This window comes from Triturus cristatus, chromosome 1_2 (assembly GCF_964204655.1).
Source record: "Triturus cristatus chromosome 1_2, aTriCri1.1, whole genome shotgun sequence".
In the NCBI taxonomy this organism is placed as follows: domain Eukaryota; kingdom Metazoa; phylum Chordata; class Amphibia; order Caudata; family Salamandridae; genus Triturus; species Triturus cristatus.
In genome coordinates, this window is record NC_140580.1 from 1,168,794,682 (window position 1) to 1,168,817,236 (window position 22,555).

General features: G+C 54.5%; 1 protein-coding gene across 3 annotated transcripts in view; it reads left to right on the plus strand.

The window, feature by feature from the left end:
- Window positions 1-22,555, plus strand: part of LOC146868938 (uncharacterized) — a 161,223-nt gene that overhangs the window by 17,348 nt on the left and 121,320 nt on the right. For all 3 annotated transcript variants that reach the window (XM_085614006.1, XM_085614005.1, XM_085614007.1), the window contains exons 2-3: window positions 14,068-14,864; window positions 18,468-18,543. In XM_085614006.1, coding sequence (XP_085470132.1) covers window positions 14,123-14,864; window positions 18,468-18,543 — 818 coding nt within the window. In that variant the 5' untranslated portion in view covers window positions 14,068-14,122. The remainder of the gene's footprint in view (window positions 1-14,067; window positions 14,865-18,467; window positions 18,544-22,555) is intronic.

The following is a 22,555-nucleotide window of genomic DNA, read 5'->3' on the forward strand; positions in this document are numbered from 1 at the left end:
TGTGGATGCGCACACTCATACACTGACTGACAGTTTAATCTGTGATGGACGGTATAGAATGTTTACATTGTGAGCCCTTCTTACACAGTCCACCCAGAGTCTGAAGTGTATCACTGACTCATCACTCCACAGACCAGAGACAGGTCTGAGGCATGTCTGAACAAGTCCAAACCGCCGCTGGTGGTAGGAGCTGGTGAAATGTAGGGCTTGGTGCTTACATTGTGAAACTCTGTGGTTTAAAGAACCTTGTGGAATGTGTCCTGTCGCCTGTTTGTGCCTTCTCTCTGACCTCGTATCTTTCGTGCCCCATGGACTCGAGTCTCAGTCCTACTTGGTAACTCGCTGCATGTTTTCTGTGAGTGCTCCCTTTTACAAAGTTCTAGACTCGGCTAAACTGGGGAACTCCCTAACACTCTCCTCACTCTTAGTCAAGGGTGGTTATGTGATGTGATGTGATGTTATGTGATGTGATGTTATATTATTGTTGGAAGGCGTTCCCCGGGGAGGCTGCAGAATGGGTTCCTGACCACCCTGAGGCCCACCTTTCCCAGAATTAGGCCGAGCAAGAGCAGGGAGGCCCTTCCTGGAAGGGTCTCGCACCTAGGATCGCACGCGCTGCGCTTACTCTCTCTTCGGATAGAGGGACACCACACAGTAGTTCGTTATAAGGCAATAAGCTTTTATCGGTAGTTGTCAGGGATCTTTATGATCCGGCAGGCAGGTGCAGAATTATCTGCGAGATATCCGGCGCACAGCTCTCAATCCTCGAGCTGAGGGGATGTTGCTTCTCTCGGCAATCTCTGCCGATTCTCTTGGAGTAGCGGGCCGCGAGTCACTCAGCAGGCACCGGAGGGTCGTAGTTCAGTGAGCCGCGACGTCGTCAGCAGGGCTCAGATGGTTCAGCGTTCGGGGAGCCGCGACGGCGTCAGCAGGGCTCAGATGGTTCAGAATTCGAGGAGCCGCGACGGCGTCAGCAGGGCTCAGATGGTTCAGCGTTCGGGGAGCCGCGACGGCGTCAGCAGGGCTCAGATGGTTCAGAATTCGGGGAGCCGCGACGGCGTCAGCAGGGCTCAGTTGGTTCAGAGTTCGGGGCGTTCCTTCTGTTCGGTGAGCGATCGAGCCGCGACCAGGTCCGCAGGCTCTCGTCAGTCCAGGTCTTCTCTGCCCTCGTTCCTTCAGCACCCCTTGTTATACTCCCCCTCCTCTTTGAAGTCCGGAGTCCTCGCGGAGAGGGGTCTCGTGCCTGGGGGGCGATGTGTCGGGGTTTCCTGTCGCTCAGCCCCTTGATCTATTCAGATGTGTCCGGGAGGGACCCCAGACGCCCAGCCGGAGAGGCGCCCGCTCACCGGGGGCCTGGTGGCCGATCGAAACCTCCCTCGGGGAAGAGTCCAGAGGTGTGACAGAGTCGGCGCCTCTCGGTCTGGTTTGGGGGGGGGGTTTCGTTCTCCCTCGGCCGGGCATGCGTGTTGGGGATCTGGTCGGCCCTCGGGATGTTGGTCCACGGAAGCCGGAAGGCCGTGTCCACGAGGTTTGGCGTGGTTGTAGTGTACTTTGCTGGTCGGGAGGGCCCACGCCACGAGGCCGGTCTCACACGTGCCCCCCCCAGCTGAAAGGCGGGGAGAACTACCCATCCACTTGGGAGTTGTCCTCGCTGAAGCGGAAGAATCGGGACAGGCCGTCCGCGTTGGCGGTCAGTCCCGGGGCGATGTTCCACAGGGAAATCCATCCCCTGGAGAGAGATAGACCAGCGTAGCAGCTTGGGGTTTTCCCCTCGCATCTGCATCAACCACCGCAGGGGTCGATGATCTGTTTGCACTCGGAAGTGTGTTCCGAACAGGTAGGGCCGTAGCTTTTTGAGAGCCCAGACTACGGCGAACGTCTCACGTTCAATCGTGCTCCACCGCTGTTCCCGGGGCAGTAACCTTCGGCTGATGAAGGCTATGGGCTGATCTATGCCTTTGTCGTCGTATTGTGAGAGGACTGCCCCGATGCCGTGTTCCGAGGCGTCCGTCTGGACCACAAACTCCTGGGCGTAGTCGGGTGCTTTGAGTACTGGAGCCGCGCACATTGCGGCCTTTAGGGTGTCGAACGCCTTCTGGCAGGCGGGAGTCCAGTGTATTTTCTTGGGGTGTTTTTTGGAGGTTAGTTCTGTGAGAGGGCCTGCGATGCTGCCATAGTTTTTAATGAACCTTCGGTAGTAGCCGGTGAGGCCCAGGAAGGCTCGGACTTCCGTTTGGGTTGTAGGGGGTTCCCAGGACAAGATGGCGTCGATCTTCGGCTGGAGGGGGGCGACCTGCCCACTCCCCACCTGGTGCCCCAGATAAGTTACGGAGCCGTGCCCAATTTGACATTTGCTAGCTTTGACGGTGAGGCCGGCCCGGCGTAGAGCCAGCAGGACTTGACGGAGGTGCTGGAGGTGCTCGGTCCATTGGGAGCTGAAGACCGCTATGTTGTCAAGGTATGCTGCGCTGAACCCCCCCTAGTCCGGCCAGGACCCTGTTCACCAGCCGCTGGAAGGTGGCCGGGGCATTTTTCATTCCGAACGGCATCACCCTAAAGCGGTAGTGCCCATCCGGGGTGGAGAAGGCGGAGCGCTCCTTGGCTCCCTCGGTGAGGGCAATCTGCCAGTACCCACTGGTCAGGTCGAAGGTGCTGAGGTAGCAGGCGGCCCCAAGGCGGTCAATGAGTTCGTCGGCACGGGGGATAGGGTGAGCGTCTGCTCGGGTGACCGCATTGAGGCCTCGGTAGTCCACGCAGAATCTCAGCTCGGGGGCAACACCCGGGGTAGTCGCCTTCGGAACCAGGACTACCGGGCTGGCCCAGGGGCTGTCGGAGGGTTCAATCACCCCAAGGTCTAACATCTTTGCCACCTCGGTCTGGATGCAGGTCCGGACCCGATCAGGGACCCGGTAGGCCCGATGTCTCACTGGCGGGCTGTCTCCGGTGTCCACGTCGTGGACACACCAGCTGGTGACCCCGGGGGTCAGGGAGAAGAGATCCGCGAACTGCCCAAGTAGCTGGCGGCAGTCGTCGGTCTGTTGGGCTGTGAGGGCGGTCGACAGTCTCACTCCCTCCACCGATCCATCGGTTTCCTTTGCCCCCAGGGGGTCTGGGAGGGGCTCGTGTCTTCTTCGGTCCCATTGTCGGTGGCCAGGAGTAGACTTAATTCGGTCCGCACAAAGTGGGGCTTGAGGCGGTTCACGTGGAGAACCCGGAGGGGGTTCCACGGGGACTGCACATCGATGAGATAGGTGACTTGGCTCTTCCGCTCGATCACCTTGAAGGGTCCAGTCCATTTATCCTGGAGAGCGCAGGGTCTCACCGGGGCCATGACCCAGACTTGTTGGCCTGGCTGAAACTCGACCAGCGTAGCATTCTGGTCATACCAGCGCTTCATCTCTTCTTGACTGGCCTCGAGGTTTGCTTCTGCGAGTTCCCTGAATTTTCGGGTCTGGTTGCGGAGCGCCAGGATGTATCGGAACACGTCTGGAGGGGTCCCCCTGGGGGTTGCTTCCCACCCCTCCTTGACCAGGCTCAGGGGTCCTCGGACGGGGTGTCCATATAACAGTTCGAATGGGCTGAACCCCAGGGATTTTTGGGGGACCTCCCGGTAGGCGAACAGGAGGCATGGGAGGAGGACGTCCCACCTCCGGCGTAGGGGTTCCTCGAGGCCCATGATCATCCCTTTCAGTGTCTTGTTAAAGCGCTCGACTAGGCCGTTTCCTTGGGGGTGGTACGGGGTGGTGAATTTGTACGACACTCCGCACTGCTGCCAGAGGGACTTCATATATCGGGAGATAAAGTTCGTCCCCCGGTCACTCACGACTTCGCGGGGGAACCCCATGCGGGAGAAGATCCCCATCAAGGCCCGGCCCACCACGGGGGCCGTTACGGTGCGGAGAGGGATGGCTTCGGGGTAACGGGTGGCATGGTCCACCAGGACGAGGATGAACCGGTGGCCCTGGGCGGTCTTAGGGTCCAGTGGTCCGACAATGTCGATTCCTACCCGCTCAAAAGGGGTACTGACGACGGGGAAGGGTTGGAGCGGAGCCTTGCGCTTGCCCCCACTCTTTCCGCTGGCCTGGCACGTGGGGCAGGACTTGCAGTGGGCCTCCACATTTGCTCGCATCTTGGGCCAGTAGAAGTGGGTGACGAGTCGCTGGTATGTCTTATCTTGGCCTAAGTGTCCGGCCAGGGGTACATCATGGGCCAGGCCCAGGAGGAGACTTCGGAAGCGTAGGGGTACTACTAGTACTCGGGCCGATCCCAACTCGGCCGACTTCTGTTCACTGTACAGCAGTCCGTTCTCCCAGTATACCCAGTGGGTGCCAGTCTGGTCGCCTGCTGCTTGGGCCTCGGCCTGTTGTCGGGGTCCAATGAGGGACAGGCAGGTGGATTGTTCTTGGCAGAACTCTTCACGGAAGGGGCCCCCTTCGCAGGGCCACGGGGCCAGTTCTGGCAAGTCCCCGAGTTTGGTCAGGGTTGCGGGGTCGGAAGGCCTGGATTCTTCGCCGGGAGAGGTTGGTTCGTCCAGAAGGGGGTCGTCGGCCTTTGGTGGTGTATCCTGGCTCTCAGGGATGGTGGCGGTGTTCAGGGGCATGGCCTCTCCCCCCTCGGAGGAAGGCGCCCGGAGAGTCATCGAGCGCGTGGTGGCGCATACCCACTCGGGTAGGCCCATCATCTCGAGGTGGGCCCTTCGTTCCACTTGTCCCCACGGGGAGTTCTCCAGGTCGTTGCCCAGGAGGCAGTCCACGGGCTGGGAGGTTCGGACCGCTACTTTAAACTTGCCGGTGACTCCCCCCCATTCGAAGGGGACTAGGGCCATCCGGCAGAGGCTCTCGGAATTGTCTGATGAGATGACGGGGCAAAAGGCGTCAGGCAGGATCTGATCCTCGAATATCAGGTGACAGTGGACCGCTGTGACACTCGCCCCCGTGTCCCGGAGCCCCTCGATGCGGTGACCGTTGACCGTCACCTGCTGTCGGTACTTCTTCGTGTTGGCGGGCAGGGGCGTGCCGGGGACCATCTCCCGGTCCCCTAGGGAGACCAAGGCCATGGCGGCTGGTTCCCATTCTTCGGAGTCTTCCATCTCTTCCCCCAGGGCTACAGAGGCCATCTGTCGAGCCGGCGGGGTTGTGGTGGTGGTTCGCTGGTACAGGGGACACTGAGGGTCACTGGCATAGTGTCCGGTCTGCTGGCAGCGGAAGCATGTGATTCTCCCTCGGGGTCCCGGCCTCCCTGGGGGCCCGGTGCTGACCGGAGGCGGAGCTGGAAAGGGCGGAGATTGTCCTCTGGGAGGGCTGAGCGGGGATCCCCCCGGGAGCTCCCTTTGCCGGCCTTGGTTCCCTCCGCCCCTCTGGCGGGGGGGTCCCTGATTGTGGCGACCGTAGTCTCCCACGGGGCCCCGGGAGGTCCGGGTGTTCACCCACCCGTCAGCCTCGACGGCCAGTTTCCGAGGGTCTGTGAGTTTGCTGTCCAGGAGGTGCTGGCGCAGCTCTACGAAGCAATTAACGGCCAAGTGTTCCCATGCGATCAGGTCGAACAGCTCCTCAAAGGTGGAGACCTTGCTGCCCTTGATCCATCCGTCCAAGGCCCGGCTGTAAAAGTTCACGTACTCCACCCATGTGGTACCGGGTATCTTTTTGCAGTCTCTAAACCGTTGCCGGTACATTTCAGGGGTGAGCCCATATCTGGCTACCAGGGCCTCTTTCATGTGACTGTAGGAGTTCATCACGGTGGAGGGCAGGTCCAGCAGGGTATCTCTCCCCTCGCTCAGGAACCGGCCCCACAGCCCAGCCCCCCAGTCTTTCTGCGGGACTCGGTGGGAGGTCATGGCGACTTCGTAGGCCTTGAACCATTGCTGAATATCGTTGTTTTTATAATATTCTTTCACCACATCCTTGGGGATGTGGACCTTCGGTTCCACGGTGGAGGAGATGGGTTGCGTTTCCGAGGGTCGGGTCTCCGCCCGCTTGGCCTTGAGCTCGATCTCCTTCAGGCTACGTTCGTTCTCTAGTTGGAGTTTCTTTTCTTCGTGTTCTCTCTGTCGTTTCTTTTCCTCTAGTTCTCCGTGTAGGCGTAACTGTTCTACTGCCAGTTTTTTCTCAGCCAGTTTTATCTCTCCTTCGATTTTTAGCTTTGCTAGTTCCAGTTCGTGGTTGCGACTTCTTTCTCGGTCCGCTAGTTCCTCTGGGGATAAGCCCCCCTCGGGGGCGCCGTTCCTCCCCGGGCTTCTTCGTGGTTCGTTGGGGTGCTCTCCTTCTGCTTGTGACCGGGGAGTTTCTGCCTCGACCCAGGTTTTTAATGCCCCCTGGAAGTCCTCTTTCGTGCTTAGTCCGGTGGTAGCGATTCCAAAGTCTTTGCAAAATTGTTTCAGTTCTCGGTAAGTATACGATTCTAACTGGTCTTTTTGAAATGCCGTGCTTGGGTTGGTGCCTGCGGCACCTAGGGAAGTTTCTCCTTCCATTCTTCTCGGTGGTGCGTAAGCCGTCTACTGCACGATCTCCAGGTGTTGGCTCGGATCCCGTCGCCTGCCACCAAATGTTGGAAGGCGTTCCCCGGGGAGGCTGCGGAATGGGTTCCTGACCACCCTGAGGCCCACCTTTCCCAGAATTAGGCCGAGCAAGAGCAGGGAGGCCCTTCCTGGAAGGGTCTCGCACCTAGGATCGCACGCACTGCGCTTACTCTCTCTTCGGATAGAGGGACACCACACAGTAGTTCGTTATAAGGCAATAAGCTTTTATTGGTAGTTGTCAGGGATCTTTATGATCCGGCAGGCAGGTGCAGAATTAATGCCACAAGCGGCAGCGATCTTGTGATCATGGGAAAAGGGGTAGCGGGACAGTCTTTCAATCAGTGTCTCTGCGAGATATCCGGCGCACAGCTCTCAATCCTCGAGCTGAGGGGATGTTGCTTCTCTCGGCAATCTCTGCCGATTCTCTTGGAGGAGCGGGCCACGAGTCACTCAGCAGGCACCGGAGGGTCGTAGTTCAGGGAGCCGCGACGTCGTCAGCAGGGCTCAGATGGTTCAGCGTTCGGGGAGCCGCGACGGCGTCAGCAGGGCTCAGATGGTTCAGACTTCGAGGAGCCGCGACGGCGTCAGCAGGGCTCAGATGGTTCTGCGTTCGGGGAGCCGCGACGGCGTCAGCAGGGCTCAGATGGTTCAGAATTCGGGGAGCCGCGACGGCGTCAGCAGGGTTCAGTTGGTTCAGAGTTCGGGGCGTTCCTTCTGTTCGGTGAGCGATCGAGCCGCGACCAGGTCCGCAGGCTCTCGTCAGTCCAGGTCTTCTCTGCCCTCGTCCCTTCAGCACCCCTTGTTATACTCCCCCTCCTCTTTGAAGTCCGGAGTCCTCGCGGAGAGGGGTCTCGTGCCTGCGGGGCGATGTGTCGGGGTTTCCTGTCGCTCAGCCCCTTGATCTATTCAGATGTGTCCGGGAGGGACCCCAGACGCCCAGCAGGAGAGGCGCCCGCTCACCGGGGGCCTGGTGGCCGATCGAAACCTCCCTCGGGGAAGAGTCCTGAGGTGTGACAGAGTCGGCGCCTCTCGGTCTGGTTTGGGGGGGGGGTTTCGTTCTCCCTCGGCCGGGCATGCGTGTTGGGGATCTGGTCGGCCCTCGGGATGTTGGTCCACGGAAGCCGGAAGGCCGTGTCCACGAGGTTCGGCGTGGTTGTAGTGTACTTTGCTGGTCGGGAGGGCCCACGCCACGAGGCCGGTCTCACAGTTATGTTATGTTATACTATGCAGATCTGTCACCCTGAAGGGTATCCTGCCACTGAGCAGGTGTGAGTCTAGGCAGAGCGCTCTATCGCCCTGGGGGTATCCCGCGCTGAGCAGGTGTGAGTCTAGGCAGAGCGCTCTATCACCCGGAGGGTATCCTGGCACTGAGCAGGTGTGAGTCTAGGCAGAGCGCACTATCGCCCTGGAGGGTATCCTGGCACTGGGCAGGTGTGAGTCTAGGCAGAGCGCTCCATCGCCCTGGAGGGTATCCTGGCGCTGAGCAGGTGTGAGTCTAGGCAGAGCGCTCTATCACCGGGGAGGGTATCCTGGCGCTGAACAGGTGTGAGGCTAGGCAGAGCGCACTATCGCCCGGGAGGGTATCCTGGCGCTGAGCAGGTGTGAGGCTAGGCAGAGCACACTATCGCCGGGGAGGGTATCCTGGCGCTGAACAGGTGTGAGTCTAGGCAGAGCGCAGTATCACCGGGGAGGGTATCCTGGCACTGGGCAGGTGTGAGTCTAGGCAGAGCGCACTATCGCCCTGGAGGGTATCCTGGCACTGGGCAGGTGTGAGTCTAGGCAGAGCGCTCTATCACCCGGAGGGTATCCTGGCGCTGATCAGGTGTGAGGCTAGGCAGAGCGCACTATCACCCTGGAGGGTATCCCGGCGCTGAGCAGGTGTGAGGCTAGGCAGAGCGCTCTATCACCGGGGAGGGTATCCCGGCGCTGAGCAGGTGTGAGGCTAGGCAGAGCGCTCTATCACCCGGAGGGTATCCTGGCGCTGAGCAGGTGTGAGTCTAGGCAGAGCGCTCTATCACCCGGAGGGTATCCTGGCGCTGAGCAGGTGTGAGTCTAGGCAGAGCACACTATCACCGGGGAGGGTGTCCTGGCACTGAGCAGGTGTGAGTCTAGGCAGAGCGCACTATCGCCCTGGAGGGTATCCTGGCACTGGGCAGGTGTGAGTCTAGGCAGAGCGCTCTATCGCCCTGGAGGGTATCCTGGCACTGGGCAGGTGTGAGTCTAGGCAGAGCGCTCTATCACCGGGGAGGGTATCCTGGCACTGGGCAGGCGTGAGTCTAGGCAGAGCGCTCTATCACCGGGGAGGGTATCCTGGCACTGGGCAGGTGTGAGTCTAGGCAGAGCGCACTATCACCGGGGAGGGTATCCTGGCGCTGAGCAGGTGTGAGGCTAGGCAGAGCGCTCTATCGCCAGGGAGGGTATCCTGGCACTGAGCAGGTGTGAGTCTAGGCAGAGCACACTATCGCCGGGGAGGGTATCCTGGCACTGGGCAGGTGTGAGTCTAGGCAGAGCACACTATCACCGGGGAGGGTATCCTGGCACTGGGCAGGTGTGAGTCTAGGCAGAGCGCTCTATCACCGGGGAGGGTATCCCGGCGCTGAGCAGGTGTGAGGCTAGGCAGAGCGCACTATCGCCCTGGAGGGTATCCTGGCACTGGGCAGGTGTGAGTCTAGGCAGAGCGCTCTATCGCCCTGGAGGGTATCCCGGTGCTGAGCAGGTGTGAGGCTAGGCAGAGCGCTCTATCACCGGGGAGGGTATCCTGGCGCTGAGCAGGTGTGAGTCTAGGCAGAGCGCTCTATCGCCCTGGAGGGTATCCCGGCGCTGAGCAGGTGTGAGGCTAGGCAGAGCGCTCTATCACCGGGGAGGGTATCCTGACGCTGAGCAGGTGTGAGTCTAGGCACACCTAGGGCCTAGTGGGAATACTCCAAAAAACAGGTCTTCAGCTTTTTGCGTCATTCAAGAAATGAGGAGGAGGCTCCTATGTGTAGCACCAGGTTGTCTCGTGCTTTAGGAGCGATGTACGAGAAGGCTCGACCGCTGGATCTGTGTTTTATTTGTGCAAGGAAGATCCGGACAAGCGGAGGTGTCTGTAAGGTTGGTGAAAGCAGATGCGATTGTTCAGGTGCTAGGCCAGTGTTATGTCGTGCCTTGAAAGTGTGAGTGAGGAGTTTGAATGGTGCTCGTTTGTGAATGGGGAGTCAGTGGAGCTCCTCCAGGTGTGGTGTGACATGAGTGTGGGTGTGAGTTTGAATTGTCGTCGTTTGTTAATGGGGAGTCAGTGGAGCTCCTTCAGGTGTGGTGTGATATGAGTGTGGGTGGTGAGCTTGAATTGTGCTTGTTTGTGTATGGGGATCCAGTGGAGCTCCTTCAGGTGTGGTGTGATATGAGTGTGGGTGGTGAGTTTGAATTGTGCTTGTTTGTGTATGGGGGCCCAGTGGAGGTCCTCCAGGTGTGGTGTGATATGAGTGTGGGTGGTGAGTTTGAATTGTGCTCGTTTGTGTATGGGGATCCAGTAGAGCTCCTTCAGGTGTGGTGTGATATGAGTGTGGGTGGTGAGCTTGAATTGTGCTTGTGTGTGTATGGGGACTCAGTGGAGCTCCTTCAGGTGTGATGTGATATGAGTGTGGGTGGTGAGTTTGAATGGTGCTCGTTTGTGAATGTGGACCCAGTGGAGCTCCTCCCGGTGTGGTGTGATATGAGTGTGGGTGGTGAGCTTGAATTGTGCTTGTTTGTGTATGGGGACTCAGTGGAGCTCCTTCAGGTGTGATGTGATATGAGTGTGGGTGGTGAGTTTGAATGGTGCTCATTTGTGAATAGGGATCCAGTGGAGCTCCTTCGGGTGTGGTGTGATGTGAGTGTGGTGTGGAAGGTGGAGAGAGTGAATGGGGAGCCAGTGGAGCTCCTTCAGGTGTGGTGTGATGTAAGTGTGGTGTGGGAGGTGGAGAGAGTGAATGGGGAGCCAATGGAGCTCCTTCAGGTGTGGTGTGATGTGAGTGCGGTGTGGGAGGTGGAGAGAGTGAATGGGGAGCCAGTGGAGCTCCTCCAGGTGTGGTGCGGTATGAGTGTGGGTGAGAGTTTGAATTGAGCTCGTTTGTGAATGGGGAGCCAGTGGAGCTCCTTCAGGTGTGGTGTGATATGAGTGTGGGTGAGAGTTTGAATTGAGCTCGTTTGTGAATGGGGAGCAAGTGGAGCTCCTTCAGGTGTGGTGTGATATGAGTGTGGGTGAGAGTTTGAATTGAGCTTGTTTGTGAATGGGGAGCCAGTGGAGCTCCTTCAGGTGTGGTGCGTTGCGAGAGCGGGTGGGAGGTTGAGAGTGATTCTGACTGGCGAGTTCTGAATGGCCTGCAGCCTTCTGGTGAGGTTTTGTGTTGATCCTGGCATAAAGGGTGTTCCAATAGTCCAGCATGTTCAGTACCAGGGCACGGGTGACAGTTTTCCGGGTGCAGACTAAGAGCCATTTGAAACTCTTCCTCAGCATCTGCAGGGTATGGAAGCATGAGGCGGTGACGGAATCAACTTGGGCTACCACCCTTCAGAAAGCTATGGGAAGGCTGGAGATTGGAGGCAGCTGGTTATCGACTGCAGGAGCAGAGGTCTTTTCATTGGCCCCCTGGGCGAGGAGCCCACTGGTCCTTGTGGAAACATATGATCAATGTTTCATAATCCAGGCTCTTGTCTTTCCTCTGCGCGTTGTGTATGGAGAGAGTATGTCCGGGCCCTTATTGGAAGGGAATGGTGTCTTTCACTAAAATGGAGACTTCTTTGAGTTGAGTAGGCCTTAGGTCTTATTACGCCCTCAGATGTATCACTGCCATGGTACAGCCAAATATGCATCATCAGAGATCCTGTTCCCCCTTCCTTCCTCCCTTCTAACACACAGATCCCAAAGCCTGCCCAGAACCAGGACATCTTGAGTGTAGGAACAGCTGGTTGTGCCCCCTTCCTGTTAATGTGACTAAGTCCAGGAAGCTTTGACCAGCAACAGGAGCCTTGATCAGGGATCATCTGGTCTGTGTTGTACCGATACACAAGCCAGACCATCAGTGCCCTCCTCTTCCCCAGCCTCAGAAAATGCCACTGTGATGGGAATCCATCTTTTTACAGATTCATGTTGCTGAAGAAGTGTGCAGCAAATGTATTTTTTTACAGAAGTTTGTAACGTTTGCAAATATTTGCCATTGAAATGATAATTTCACACACCTCTAGTATGGTAGAAGATATTTATTCATGGAAGGCGATCGCCTGCTGGTGTCGCCTCCATGATGTTTCCTGAACTCACAGGTGATTATATCTGATCTGCTGGGTGAGAGGTGACAGCTGCTGAAATGAATGGACGGCTGGACCTGCTTTTTGTCTGCTCCATGAGAGCAGACAAAGAGCCTAACAGCTTCTCGAGAATCGATTATATACTGGCGGAATCACAATATCTGACCATGCCACCATTGCGAAGTGACCCAAACCTTCAAGTGACCCAAACCTTCAAGTGACCTAAACCTTCAAGTGACCCAAACCTTCAAGTGACCTATGCCTTCAAGTGACCTAAACCTTCAAGTGACCCAAACCTTCAAGTGACCCAAACCTTCAAGTGACCCAAACCTTCAAGTGACCTAAACCTTCAAGTGACCTAAACCTTCAATTAACCCAAACCTTCAAGTGACCGAAACCTTCAAGTGACCCAAACCTTCAAGTAACCCAAACCTTCAAGTGACCCAAACCTTCAAGTGACCCAAACCTTCAAGTGACCCAAACCTTCAAGTGACCCAAACCTTCCAAAGAGCATGTGTTGTAGACCACGATGGAGTGTCCACAAGTGTCCACAACTGACCCCTACCCTACCAGTCACTCTGTGCTGCAAAGTGTCCTGACACCATAAGAAATGTGCTGTTCTCGGCTGACACCTTCCTTCCAACACCTGCATATAACATCTCCTAAACATGCAGCTCATCCCACAGAGACAATACAGCTCCAGCCTGCTCCTGGCTTCCTGCAGTCTGGAGGTCTTGGTGTGGCAGAGTAACATCATTTGGAGTCAAGGAGACCAGAATATCTTCCTGAGAGTGAAGGAAGTGACAGATACATCCAAACACAACAAATTATGTAGGGGAATAAATTGGGTAGATCTGCAACATTATGACCAACTTGGAGCCTGATTCACAAAGGTAAACTTAGACCAAAAGTCTAAATTTAGCCCTGAAGTCTAAGTTTAGACCTTAAGTCTAAATTTAGACCAAAAGTCTAAGTTTAGTTTAGACCAAAAGTCTAAGTTTAGTTTAGACCAAAAGTCTAAGTTTAGACCTGAAGTCCAAGTTTACGCCTGAAGTCTAAGTTTAGACCTGAAGTCCAAGTTTAGACCTGAAGTCTAAGTTTAGACTTGAAGTCTAAGTTTAGACCTGAAGTCTAAGTTTAGACCAAAAGTCTAAGTTTAGACCTGAAGTCCAAGTTTAGACCTGAAGTCCAAGGTTAGACCAAAAGTCTATGTTTAGACCTGAAGTCTAGGTGTAGACCTGAAGTCTAAGTTTAGACCTGAAGTCCAAGTTCACACCAAAAGTCTAAGTTTAGACCTGAAGTCTAAGTTTAGACCTGAAGTCCAAGTTTACGCCTGAAGGCTAAGTTTAGACCTGAAGTCCAAGTTTAGACCTGAAGTCCAAGTTTAGACCTGAAGTCTAAGTGTAGACTTGAAGTCTAAGTTTAGACCTGAAGTCTAGGTATAGACCTGAAGTCTAAGTTTAGACCTGAAGTCCAAGTTCACACCAAAAGTCTAAGTTTAGACCTGAAGTCTAAGTTTAGACCTGAAGTCTAAGTTTAGACCAAAAGTCTAAATTTAGTCCTGAAGTCTAAGTTTAGACCAAAAGTCTAACTTAGATCAAAAGTCTAAATTTAGTAGTAGTAAAGTTAGACTTCAGGTTTAAACTTAGACACATGGTGTCCTCTGAAGTAAATAAGTGTTGAGTAGATAAATCTTATTGCTGATCAACTCTTTGGCTTAAAATTAAGGCTTCCTGTTTTCCATTTTTACTGATTTTTGTCAGATAAATACAGACAGTAAATAATCTATTTGCTATCTGTATTCATTTTTAAAAGCGAAAAAATATAAAACATTGTGCTTCTTATGAGTGTCTCTCTATGTTGTCATTCATGAATTCCAGACCAACTGCTAAGCATATAGACACATGGGGATTTAAAAAGAGGATGAGGTTCCCTTAAATACAGGCCTATGTTAGCATATATTTGTATATAATTGTTTATATTTGCTTCCCAGTGAAGTGTTTTGTTATATTTGGCTGCTTAACTTCCTAAAACACGAAGGACATCAACGTATGAGCACATGTTTATCAGTTAAATAAATATGGAAATATACCATTTTATGACCCCATTTATTCTCAGAACGTAAAATAAATATGGATAAATACCAATAAATTGGCACAAAAACAAATATGCTTAAATACAGACGGAATGTTTTTTTAAAAAAGAAATACCATAAAAGCAGGAGCCCTACTTACAATGCGTGGCAAATGGCTCTAATTTCTAATATCTATCTCCCTGCCACCCCACAGGATGAAGATGTAGACGAGAAGCTGCAGCCCTGAGTAGAGGGCCCAAGGGACCAAAATGCGCCTTGAAGATGTCTACGCCAACAGGGAGAAGAGTTTGGATGGTTTTTATGAAGAGCTCCGCCGGAAGTATCCCAACACCTTCTCCCGGGCACCTGGTTTGGGGACAGGAAAGAGTGCCGCCTCAAGCTTACCCCAGTTGGAGGGTCCAGTTGGGCCAGCAGCTTCTGCAGCCTTGCCGGCATCTGTATCCCAGAGTGCGTCCCCCAGCAGATGGACCCAGGATGGCTTCCTGTCCAAGGTGCACGTCCAGAAAGCTCAGTTGGGCCAAGTGCAGGGCACAGGCCAGGGACAGCATTACGCGGGGCCTCTCATCATCAAGGACAGTGTCATCGTCGTCCCGTCCTGGAACCCACGCGAGTCCAGCAGCGGCTATGGAGTGTCCTCGGTGCGATTGCCCAACTTGAGATCACAGGTTGAACGGAACCAGGAAGCTCTGCTGAGCAGGCGGTACCAGCAGAAGCAGGAAGGGGAGCATCCGGGTGGATCTCAAACGAAGCTGAAGCCATCGACCCAGACCAACGACAGTGTTCAGAATCCAGAGCCAAGACCTGCCAGCAGTGGCCCGCCCACCCACAACTACAGTGACCCTCAGGAGGGTAACTCGGCCGAATGGACAAGGACGTCTGCGGGGAGTCCAGACCCCCTTGGCACCATCATGAAAGAGCTTCTGCCCAACAAGCCCGGCAGGCTGATGAAGGAGCCACAAACTGAAACCAAAGAACTGGCCAGGAGGAAAGGTAAGGTATGTGTGCCAGAGTCAAGGGCCTTCAGCTCGCTAGGACCTGGTGGAGCAGGGGTTTTGTTTTTAGCGCATCTTTCTTTGGAGTTTCATTATCAATAGTACGGTGAGTAGGTAAGCATCTGTTAACTGGTGTAGACTAGCTTTGCAAGCGGTAACCAACATAAGCCTCCATATCATTGTACACATGTTCAGAATAATCAGGAAATACATGTTCCATACGTTCCTCAACTTTTCAAGCATTTCAAGCAGTGAGCCAATTAAATGGCAGACATTAACTGTGGTAATGGAGGACAAACCAACGTATACTTTCCATCTGTAGTTTGCAGACCCCCATGATACCCACCCTGGTGCGGCGGGCCCTGCATCAACTTCCAAAGTATGACATCATCAATGACCACGCTAGGCTCGCCACACTCTTCCCTTTTGGAGAGCAGGAGGAGATGGTGAGAACAGAGAGCATAAGAGGGTTCCATACAGCCGGACCAATGTTACCATACTATAACAGCTGGCCCGCGCTCAGTTGGAATGGTGGAGTCGGTCTGTGGTTCCTGAAGGGCGTCCATCAGGCGTTCCCATTCTGCCATGATAGGCCGCTTCCTCTGTCCACACGCCTCTTCCTGCCTCAGTGCTGAGGGTCCGAGCAATCACCTACTCTCCAGTTATGGTTGTCTTTACTACCCCCATACACAATGGCCTGGACATATAAAGGGCTGGGTGAATGAGAGAGATAGTTTATAGGGGTACGCGTTTGCACTCTCCCTTCAATATCACACACACTTGTCCGGCTCCCTCACTTGAGAGCCAAATATGGGGGCACGTGGTACATGTGTGTGTTTTTACTGCCCAGCATAGGGACAGGAGATCTATTTACCTCTAATGCATTATGGCCCATGACATTGTTGCTATGCCACTGGACACATGTGTCCTAAAAAGTCTGTTGGTATGGCATGTAGTGGAATCTTTGCCACTATGGGGTGAGGCCGAGCTCGATCTTGTAGACACAGCATGTGCACCCCTTCTCTCCTGGTGCTCTAGCAGAATAAAAGTGAACTCTTGTCAGCGGGTTCCTTATATGTGTCCCAGTCAACAGGACTGACTGTAAGTAAGAACAACCATTCTTGGAAAAACCTCAGCTTCCAAGCTGACCTCAGTGTTATCTGATGGAATGTCTCAGGGACACACGGGTCAACAGGGTCAGTACTTGTGACCCCCCTGAAGGTTGATGTATGCTAGAACCATCCGATTGTCTGTCCTCACCTAGACTTTGTGTTTGACCCCTCCATAATGGAGCAATGCCAGACCACACCCCTGCGCTGATCCGCTCCGCAGCTTAGCCCCGAGTCCACTTCTCGGGGATCCGCCGTCAACATTTTGGGTTGGGAAAACTCTGGCTAGTTTCTCTTGATTCAGCCACCGCTGGAGCAACTGAGGGAGATCTCTGGTGTCACCGGGATTTCCTACTAGTATTTGTGCTAATTGGGATCCCAACCCCAAAAGAGAGTTTACTAGCAGATGCAGGTGTGACTGGCCAAGGGAGGGATAATCAATGATCAGTCCATCAACCCCTGGGGCCTGAACCATTCTCTCGCTGACGGGCTTCCTTGGCCAGAGGAGCAGAGATGGAAGTCATTAGCTTTGTTTTCTGGATGCGGCAGAAAGACCTCAGACGCCTTCTGAAAGGTGCCCCTATGCATTGCAGGCCCTGGGTTGGTATTAAACGGGATTTCATGCGATTTCGTAAAAGTCTGTGCTCTCCCAGCAGACTGCACACCTCCTTCACACGTTGGCCAGCCCTAAAAACAGAAGAATGAATGAACCAATCATGCAAATATGGAAAGTCTAGAATTCTTTTTGTATGAATTGCCCCTACTAATAGTGCCTACTCCTTGGTGTAGACCCTTGGTGAAGGTCCTTGGTGTATGCCCTTGGTGAAGGCCGTTGGTGTAGGCCATTGGTGTAGGCCCTTAGTGTAGGCCCTTGGTGTATGCCCTTGGTGAAGGCCGTTGGTGTAGGCCCTTGGTGTAGGCCCTTGGTTGAGGCCCTTGGTGAAGGCCCTTGGTGAAGGTCCTTGGTGTAGGCTGTTGGTGAAGGGACTTGGTGAAGGACCTTAGTGAAGGTCCTTGGTGAAGCTCCTTTGTGAAGGCCCTTGGTGTAGGCCCTTGGTGAAGGCCCTTGGTGAAGGGCATAGGCCCTTGGTGTAGGCCCTTGGTGTAGGCCCTTGGTGTGGGTGCTTGGTGTAGGCCCTTGGTGTGGGCCCTTGGTGTAGGCCCTTGGTGTAGGCCCTTGGTGAAGGCCCTTGGGGAAGGGCATAGGCCCTTGGTGTAGGCCCTTGGTGTGGGCGCTTGGTGTAGGCTGTTGGTGTAGGTCCTTGGTGTAGGCCCTTGGTGTAGGCCCTTGGTGTGGGCCCTTGGTGAAGGCCCTTGGTGTAGAGGTTGTCCCAAATGCGGTACCGCTCTGATGCCTGGTGTGTCAGCGCACGCAGGCATGCATCTGGGAGGTTCAAATATTCAAGGAAGTCTCCAGTGTTTGTGTATGGCAGAATCACTTCTAGGCACATCATCGTGAATGGTATGTGTGGAATATAAGTTTTCACTGTTTTAAAATCCCTAACTCGCCTGAATTCCACAGCTGCCCTTTGAACCAGGAACACACCTGAATATAACCCCTCCCCCTCCTCGAGGAAGGAACTGGCACCGCTGCTTTCTTTTGCCACAAATTATGGATTTCCTCCACCAATGTTTGCTGTTTCTCTGAATCCCTAGGCTTTCCTACTCCCCCACTCCGCCCCCACGCCTGCCCTTCTTCTTCTGACTGGACTCCCTCAAAGGACATTACCGGTCTGGGCTCAGGTGCTCTGCAGACCCATGCTGCCCCCACCAGGGCTTCTGGTTCGCAGGGACTGTTTCTGATCCCCGTTAAATGAAGCTGCAGCTAGATAGCATGACTAGATGCACTGCTAGTGAAATGTAACCAGCCCCTAGATCACCGAGAGTGGCTATAAAAACCAGTCCCCTACTTCATTAGTGGCGGATTAATTTACTGATTGCATGATTATAGATTTTAATTCATGTTCTTCTTCAATTGCAAGTCAACTTGTCGCACTGCTTTAAAATATGGCTAAAAAACACACATTGACAGAACCAACAGCTCTCGCAGAGGCGGGCCTTTTGGCTATGCCAATGCTTGTTTCAGATGTGTTCAGTAAAGTTAGCGAAGCCTGCAGTGTTTAGATTTTAGGCTGAATGCACAGGATGTTCAAGTGTCTGTTGCTCTAAAATACAGCTACAGCCTGCTTACTAACACATCTTTCCTTGACACACCCTCTGCTTCTCTGATTCTCTTGCTCCCTTCCCTGCCTCCTTTCTCATTCCATCTATTGCTCCCCCATGTGCAAGCTGATCTGCCTCCCCTTCCTGTCACCCTTGCACATCTATCTATCTATCTATCTATCTATCTATCTATCTATCTATCTATCTATCTATCTATCTATCTATCTATCTATCTATCTATCTATCTATCTATCTATCTCTGTCTGTCTGTCTGTTGTCTGTCTGTCCGTCTGTCTGTCTCCAATGCTCTTTCGTCTCTTTACTCCCAGGTGGCCCCCCAGCAGACAGCGGCCGCAGCCATGGACTCTCCATGTTGTACAGCCCCTCTCCGGCCAAGATGTTCAGGTACATGACACTGGGCGGTGAAAGACCACCCCATCTCCAGAGCTACTTTGCACTGACCGTGGGTGGGGTAGCGGGTGAGGCAGCGGGTGGGGTGGGGGAGAATGGTCCATCTTGGGACCCATGAAAACCTGAACATGTCTATGTTAAAAAAGTGATTTCTTGATTTCGTTTAAATATACCCCACTGAAATAAATGTGTCAGCTTGTGACCCTTTATTCCCTGGACAGTGTCTGAGAGGGCAGTGCGGCTGAGCTCTAGGTCCTGTACCTGTACAGTGTCTGGGAGGGCAGAGCGGCTGAGCTCTGGATCCCTCTACCTGTACAGTGTGTGGGAGGCCAGTGTGGCTGGGCCCTGGGTCCCTCTACCTGTACAGTGTCTGGGAGGGCAGTGCGGCTGAGCCCTGGGTCCCTCTACCTGTTCAGTGCCTGGGAGGGCAGTGCGGCTGAGCCCTGGGTCCCTCTACCTGTACAGTGTGTGGGAGGGCAGTGTGGCTGAGCCTGGGGTCCCTGTACCTGCACAGTGAGTGCCTGGGAGGGCAGTGCGGCTGAGCCCTGGGTCCTTCTACCTGTACAGTGTGAGGGAGGGCAGTGCAGCTGAGCACTGGATTCCTCTATCTGTACAGTGTCTAGGAGGGCAGTGCGGCTGAGCTCTGGGTCCCTCTACCTGTACAGTGTGTGGGAGGCCAGTGTGGCTGGGCCCTGGGTCCCTCTACCTGTACAGTGTCTGGGAGGGCAGAGCGGCTGAGCTCTGGATCCCTCTACCTGTACAGTGTGTGGGAGGCCAGTGTGGCTGGGCCCTGGGTCCCTCTACCTGTACAGTGTCTGGGAGGGCAGTGCGGCTGAGCCCTGGGTCCCTCTACCTGTTCAGTGCCTGGGAGGGCAGTGCGGCTGAGCCCTGGGTCCCTCTACCTGTACAGTGTGTGGGAGGGCAGTGTGGCTGAGCCTGGGGTCCCTGTACCTGCACAGTGAGTGCCTGGGAGGGCAGTGCGGCTGAGCCCTGGGTCCTTCTACCTGTACAGTGTGAGGGAGGGCAGTGCAGCTGAGCACTGGATTCCTCTATCTGTACAGTGTCTAGGAGGGCAGTGCGGCTGAGCTCTGGGTCCCTCTACCTGTACAGTGTCTGGGAGGGCAGTGCGGCTGAGCCCTGGGTCCCTCTATCTGAACAGTGTCAGGGAGGGCAGTGTGGCTGAGCTCTGGGTCCCTCTACCTGTACAGTGTCTGGGAGGGCAGTGCAGCTGAGCTCTGGATCCCTCTACCTGTACAGTGTGTGGGAGGGCAGTGCGGCTGAGCCTTGGGTCCCTCTACCTGTACAGTGTGTGGGAGGGCAGTGCGGCTGAGCCCTGGGTCCCTCTACCTGTACAGTGTGTGGAAGGACAGCGTGGCTCAGCCCTCGACACCTGTACCTATAGGGTGTCTGGGAGGGCAGTGCGCCTGATCCCTGGGTCCCTGTACCTGTACAGTGAGTGCCTGGGAGGGCAGTGCAGCTGAGCCCTGGGTCCCTCTCCCTGTACAGTGAGTGCTTGGGAGGGCAGTGCGGCTGAGCCCAGGGTCCCTGTACCTGCACAGTGCCTGAGAGGGCAGTGCGGCTGAGCCCTGGGTCCCTCTACCTGTACAGTGGCTATAAGGTCAGTGTGGCTGAGCCCTAGGTCCCTGTACCTGTATACTGTGTGGGAGGGCAGTGCATCTGAGCCCTGTATCCTTGTACCTGTACAGTGAGTGCCTGGGAGGGCAGTGCGGCTGAGCCCTGGATTCCTCCTGTCTGCGGTGGTTGGGAGGGCAGTGCGGCTGAGCCCTGGGTCCCTGTGCCTGCATAGTGTGTGGGAGGGCAGTGTGGCTGAGCCCTGGATCCTTGTACCTGTACAGTGAGTGACTGGAAGGGCATTGTCGCTGAGCCCTGGGTCCCTCTACCTGTACAGTATGTGGGAGGGCATGCTGGCTGACTCCAAGTGCCTTTCAGTGTTCTGTGTCTGGGAAGGCATGCTGGCTAACTACAGAGTACCTTTCAGTGTTCTGTGTCTGGGAAGGCATGCTGGCTGTCTCCAGAGTACCTTTCAGTGTTCTGTGTCTGGGAAGGCATGCTGGCTGACTCAAGGGTTTGTTTCAGTGTTTTCTGTCTGGGAAGACATGCTGGCTGACTCCAGAGCTCCTTTCAGTGTTCTGTGTCTGGGAAGGCTTGCTGACTGACTCCAGGGTTTATTTCAGTGTACTGTGTCTGGGAAGGCATGCTGGCTGACTCCATGGTTTATTTCAGTGTTTTCTGTCTGCAAAGGCATGCTGGCTGACTCCAGAGTTCCTTTCATTGTTCTGTGTCTGGGACGGCATGCTGGCTGACTCCAGGGTTTATTTCAGTGTTCTGTGTCTGGGAAGGCATGCTGATGACTCCAGGGTTTATTTCAGTGTACTGTGTCCTGGCAAGGCATGCTGGCTGACTCCATGGTTTATTTCAGTGTTTTCTGTCTGCAAAGGCATGCTGGCTGACTCCAGGGTTTATTTCAGTGTTCTGTGTCTGGGAAGGCATGCTGGCTGTCTCCAGAGTACCTTTCAGTGTTCTGTGTCTGGGAAGGCATGCTGGCTGACTTCAGGGTTTATTGCAGTGTTCTGTGTCTGGGAAGGCATGCTTACTGACTCCAGGGTTTATTTCAGTGTACTGTATCCAGGAAGGCATGCTGGCTTACTCCAGGGCTTATTTCAGTGTTTTCTGTCTGGGAAGGCATGCTGGCTGACTCCAGGGTTTATTTCAGTGTTTTCTGTCTGGGAAGGCATGCTTATGACTCCAGGGTGTATTTCAGTGTACTGTGTCCTGGGAAGGCATGCTGGCTGACTCCAGGGTTTATTTCAGTGTTTTCTGTCTGGGAAGGCATGCTGGCTGACTCCAGAGTTCATTTCAGCGTTCTGTGTCTGGGAAGGCATGCTGGCGGACTCCAGGGTTTATTTCAGTGTTTTCTGTCTGGGAAGGCATGCTGATGACTCCAGGGTTTATTTCAGTGTACTGTGTTCTGGGAAGGCATGCTGGCTGACTCCAGACTTCCTTTCAGTGTTCTGTGTCTGGCAAGGCATGCTGGCTGACTCCAGGGTTTATTTCAGTGTTTTCTGTCTGGGAAGGCATGCTGGCTGACTCCAGGGTTTATTCCAGTGTTTTCTGTCTGGGAAGGCATGCTGGCGGATTCCAGAGTTCTTTTCAGTGTTCTGTGTCTGGGAAGGCATGCTGGCTGACTTCAGGGTTTATTGCAGTGTTCTGTGTCTGGGAAGGCATGCTTACTGACTCCAGGGTTTATTTCAGTGTACTGTATCCAGGAAGGCAGGCTGGCTTACTCCAGGGCTTATTTCAGTGTTTTCTGTCTGGGAAGGCATGCTGGCTGACTCCAGGGTTTATTTCAGTGTTTTCTGTCTGGGAAGGCATGCTGATGACTCCAGGGTTTATTTCAGTGTACTGTGTCCTGGCAAGGCATGCTGGCTGACTCCAGGGTTTAGTTCAGTGTTTTCTATCTGGGAAGGCATGCTGGCTGACTCCAGGGTTTATTTCAGTGTTTTCTGTCTGGGAAGGCATGCTGGCGGACTCCAGAGTTCCTTTCAGTGTTCTGTGTCTGGCAAGGCATGCTGGCTGACTCCAGGGCTTATTTCAGTGTTTTCTGTCTGGGAAGGCATGCTGGCTGACTCCAGGGTTTATTTCAGTGTTTTCTGTCTGGGAAGGCATGCTGATGACTCCAGGGTTTATTTCAGTGTACTGTGTCCTGGCAAGGCATGCTGGCTGACTCCAGGGTTTAGTTCAGTGTTTTCTATCTGGGAAGGCATGCTGGCTGACTCCAGGGTTTATTTCAGTGTTTTCTGTCTGGGAAGGCATGCTGGCGGACTCCAGAGTTCCTTTCAGTGTTCTGTGTCTGGGAAGGCATGCTGATGACTCCAGGTTTGATTTCAGTGTACTGTGTCCTGGGAAGGCATATTGGCTGACTCCAGAGTTCATTTCAGCGTTCTGTGTCTGGGAAGGCATGCTGGCTGACTCCAGGGTTTATTTC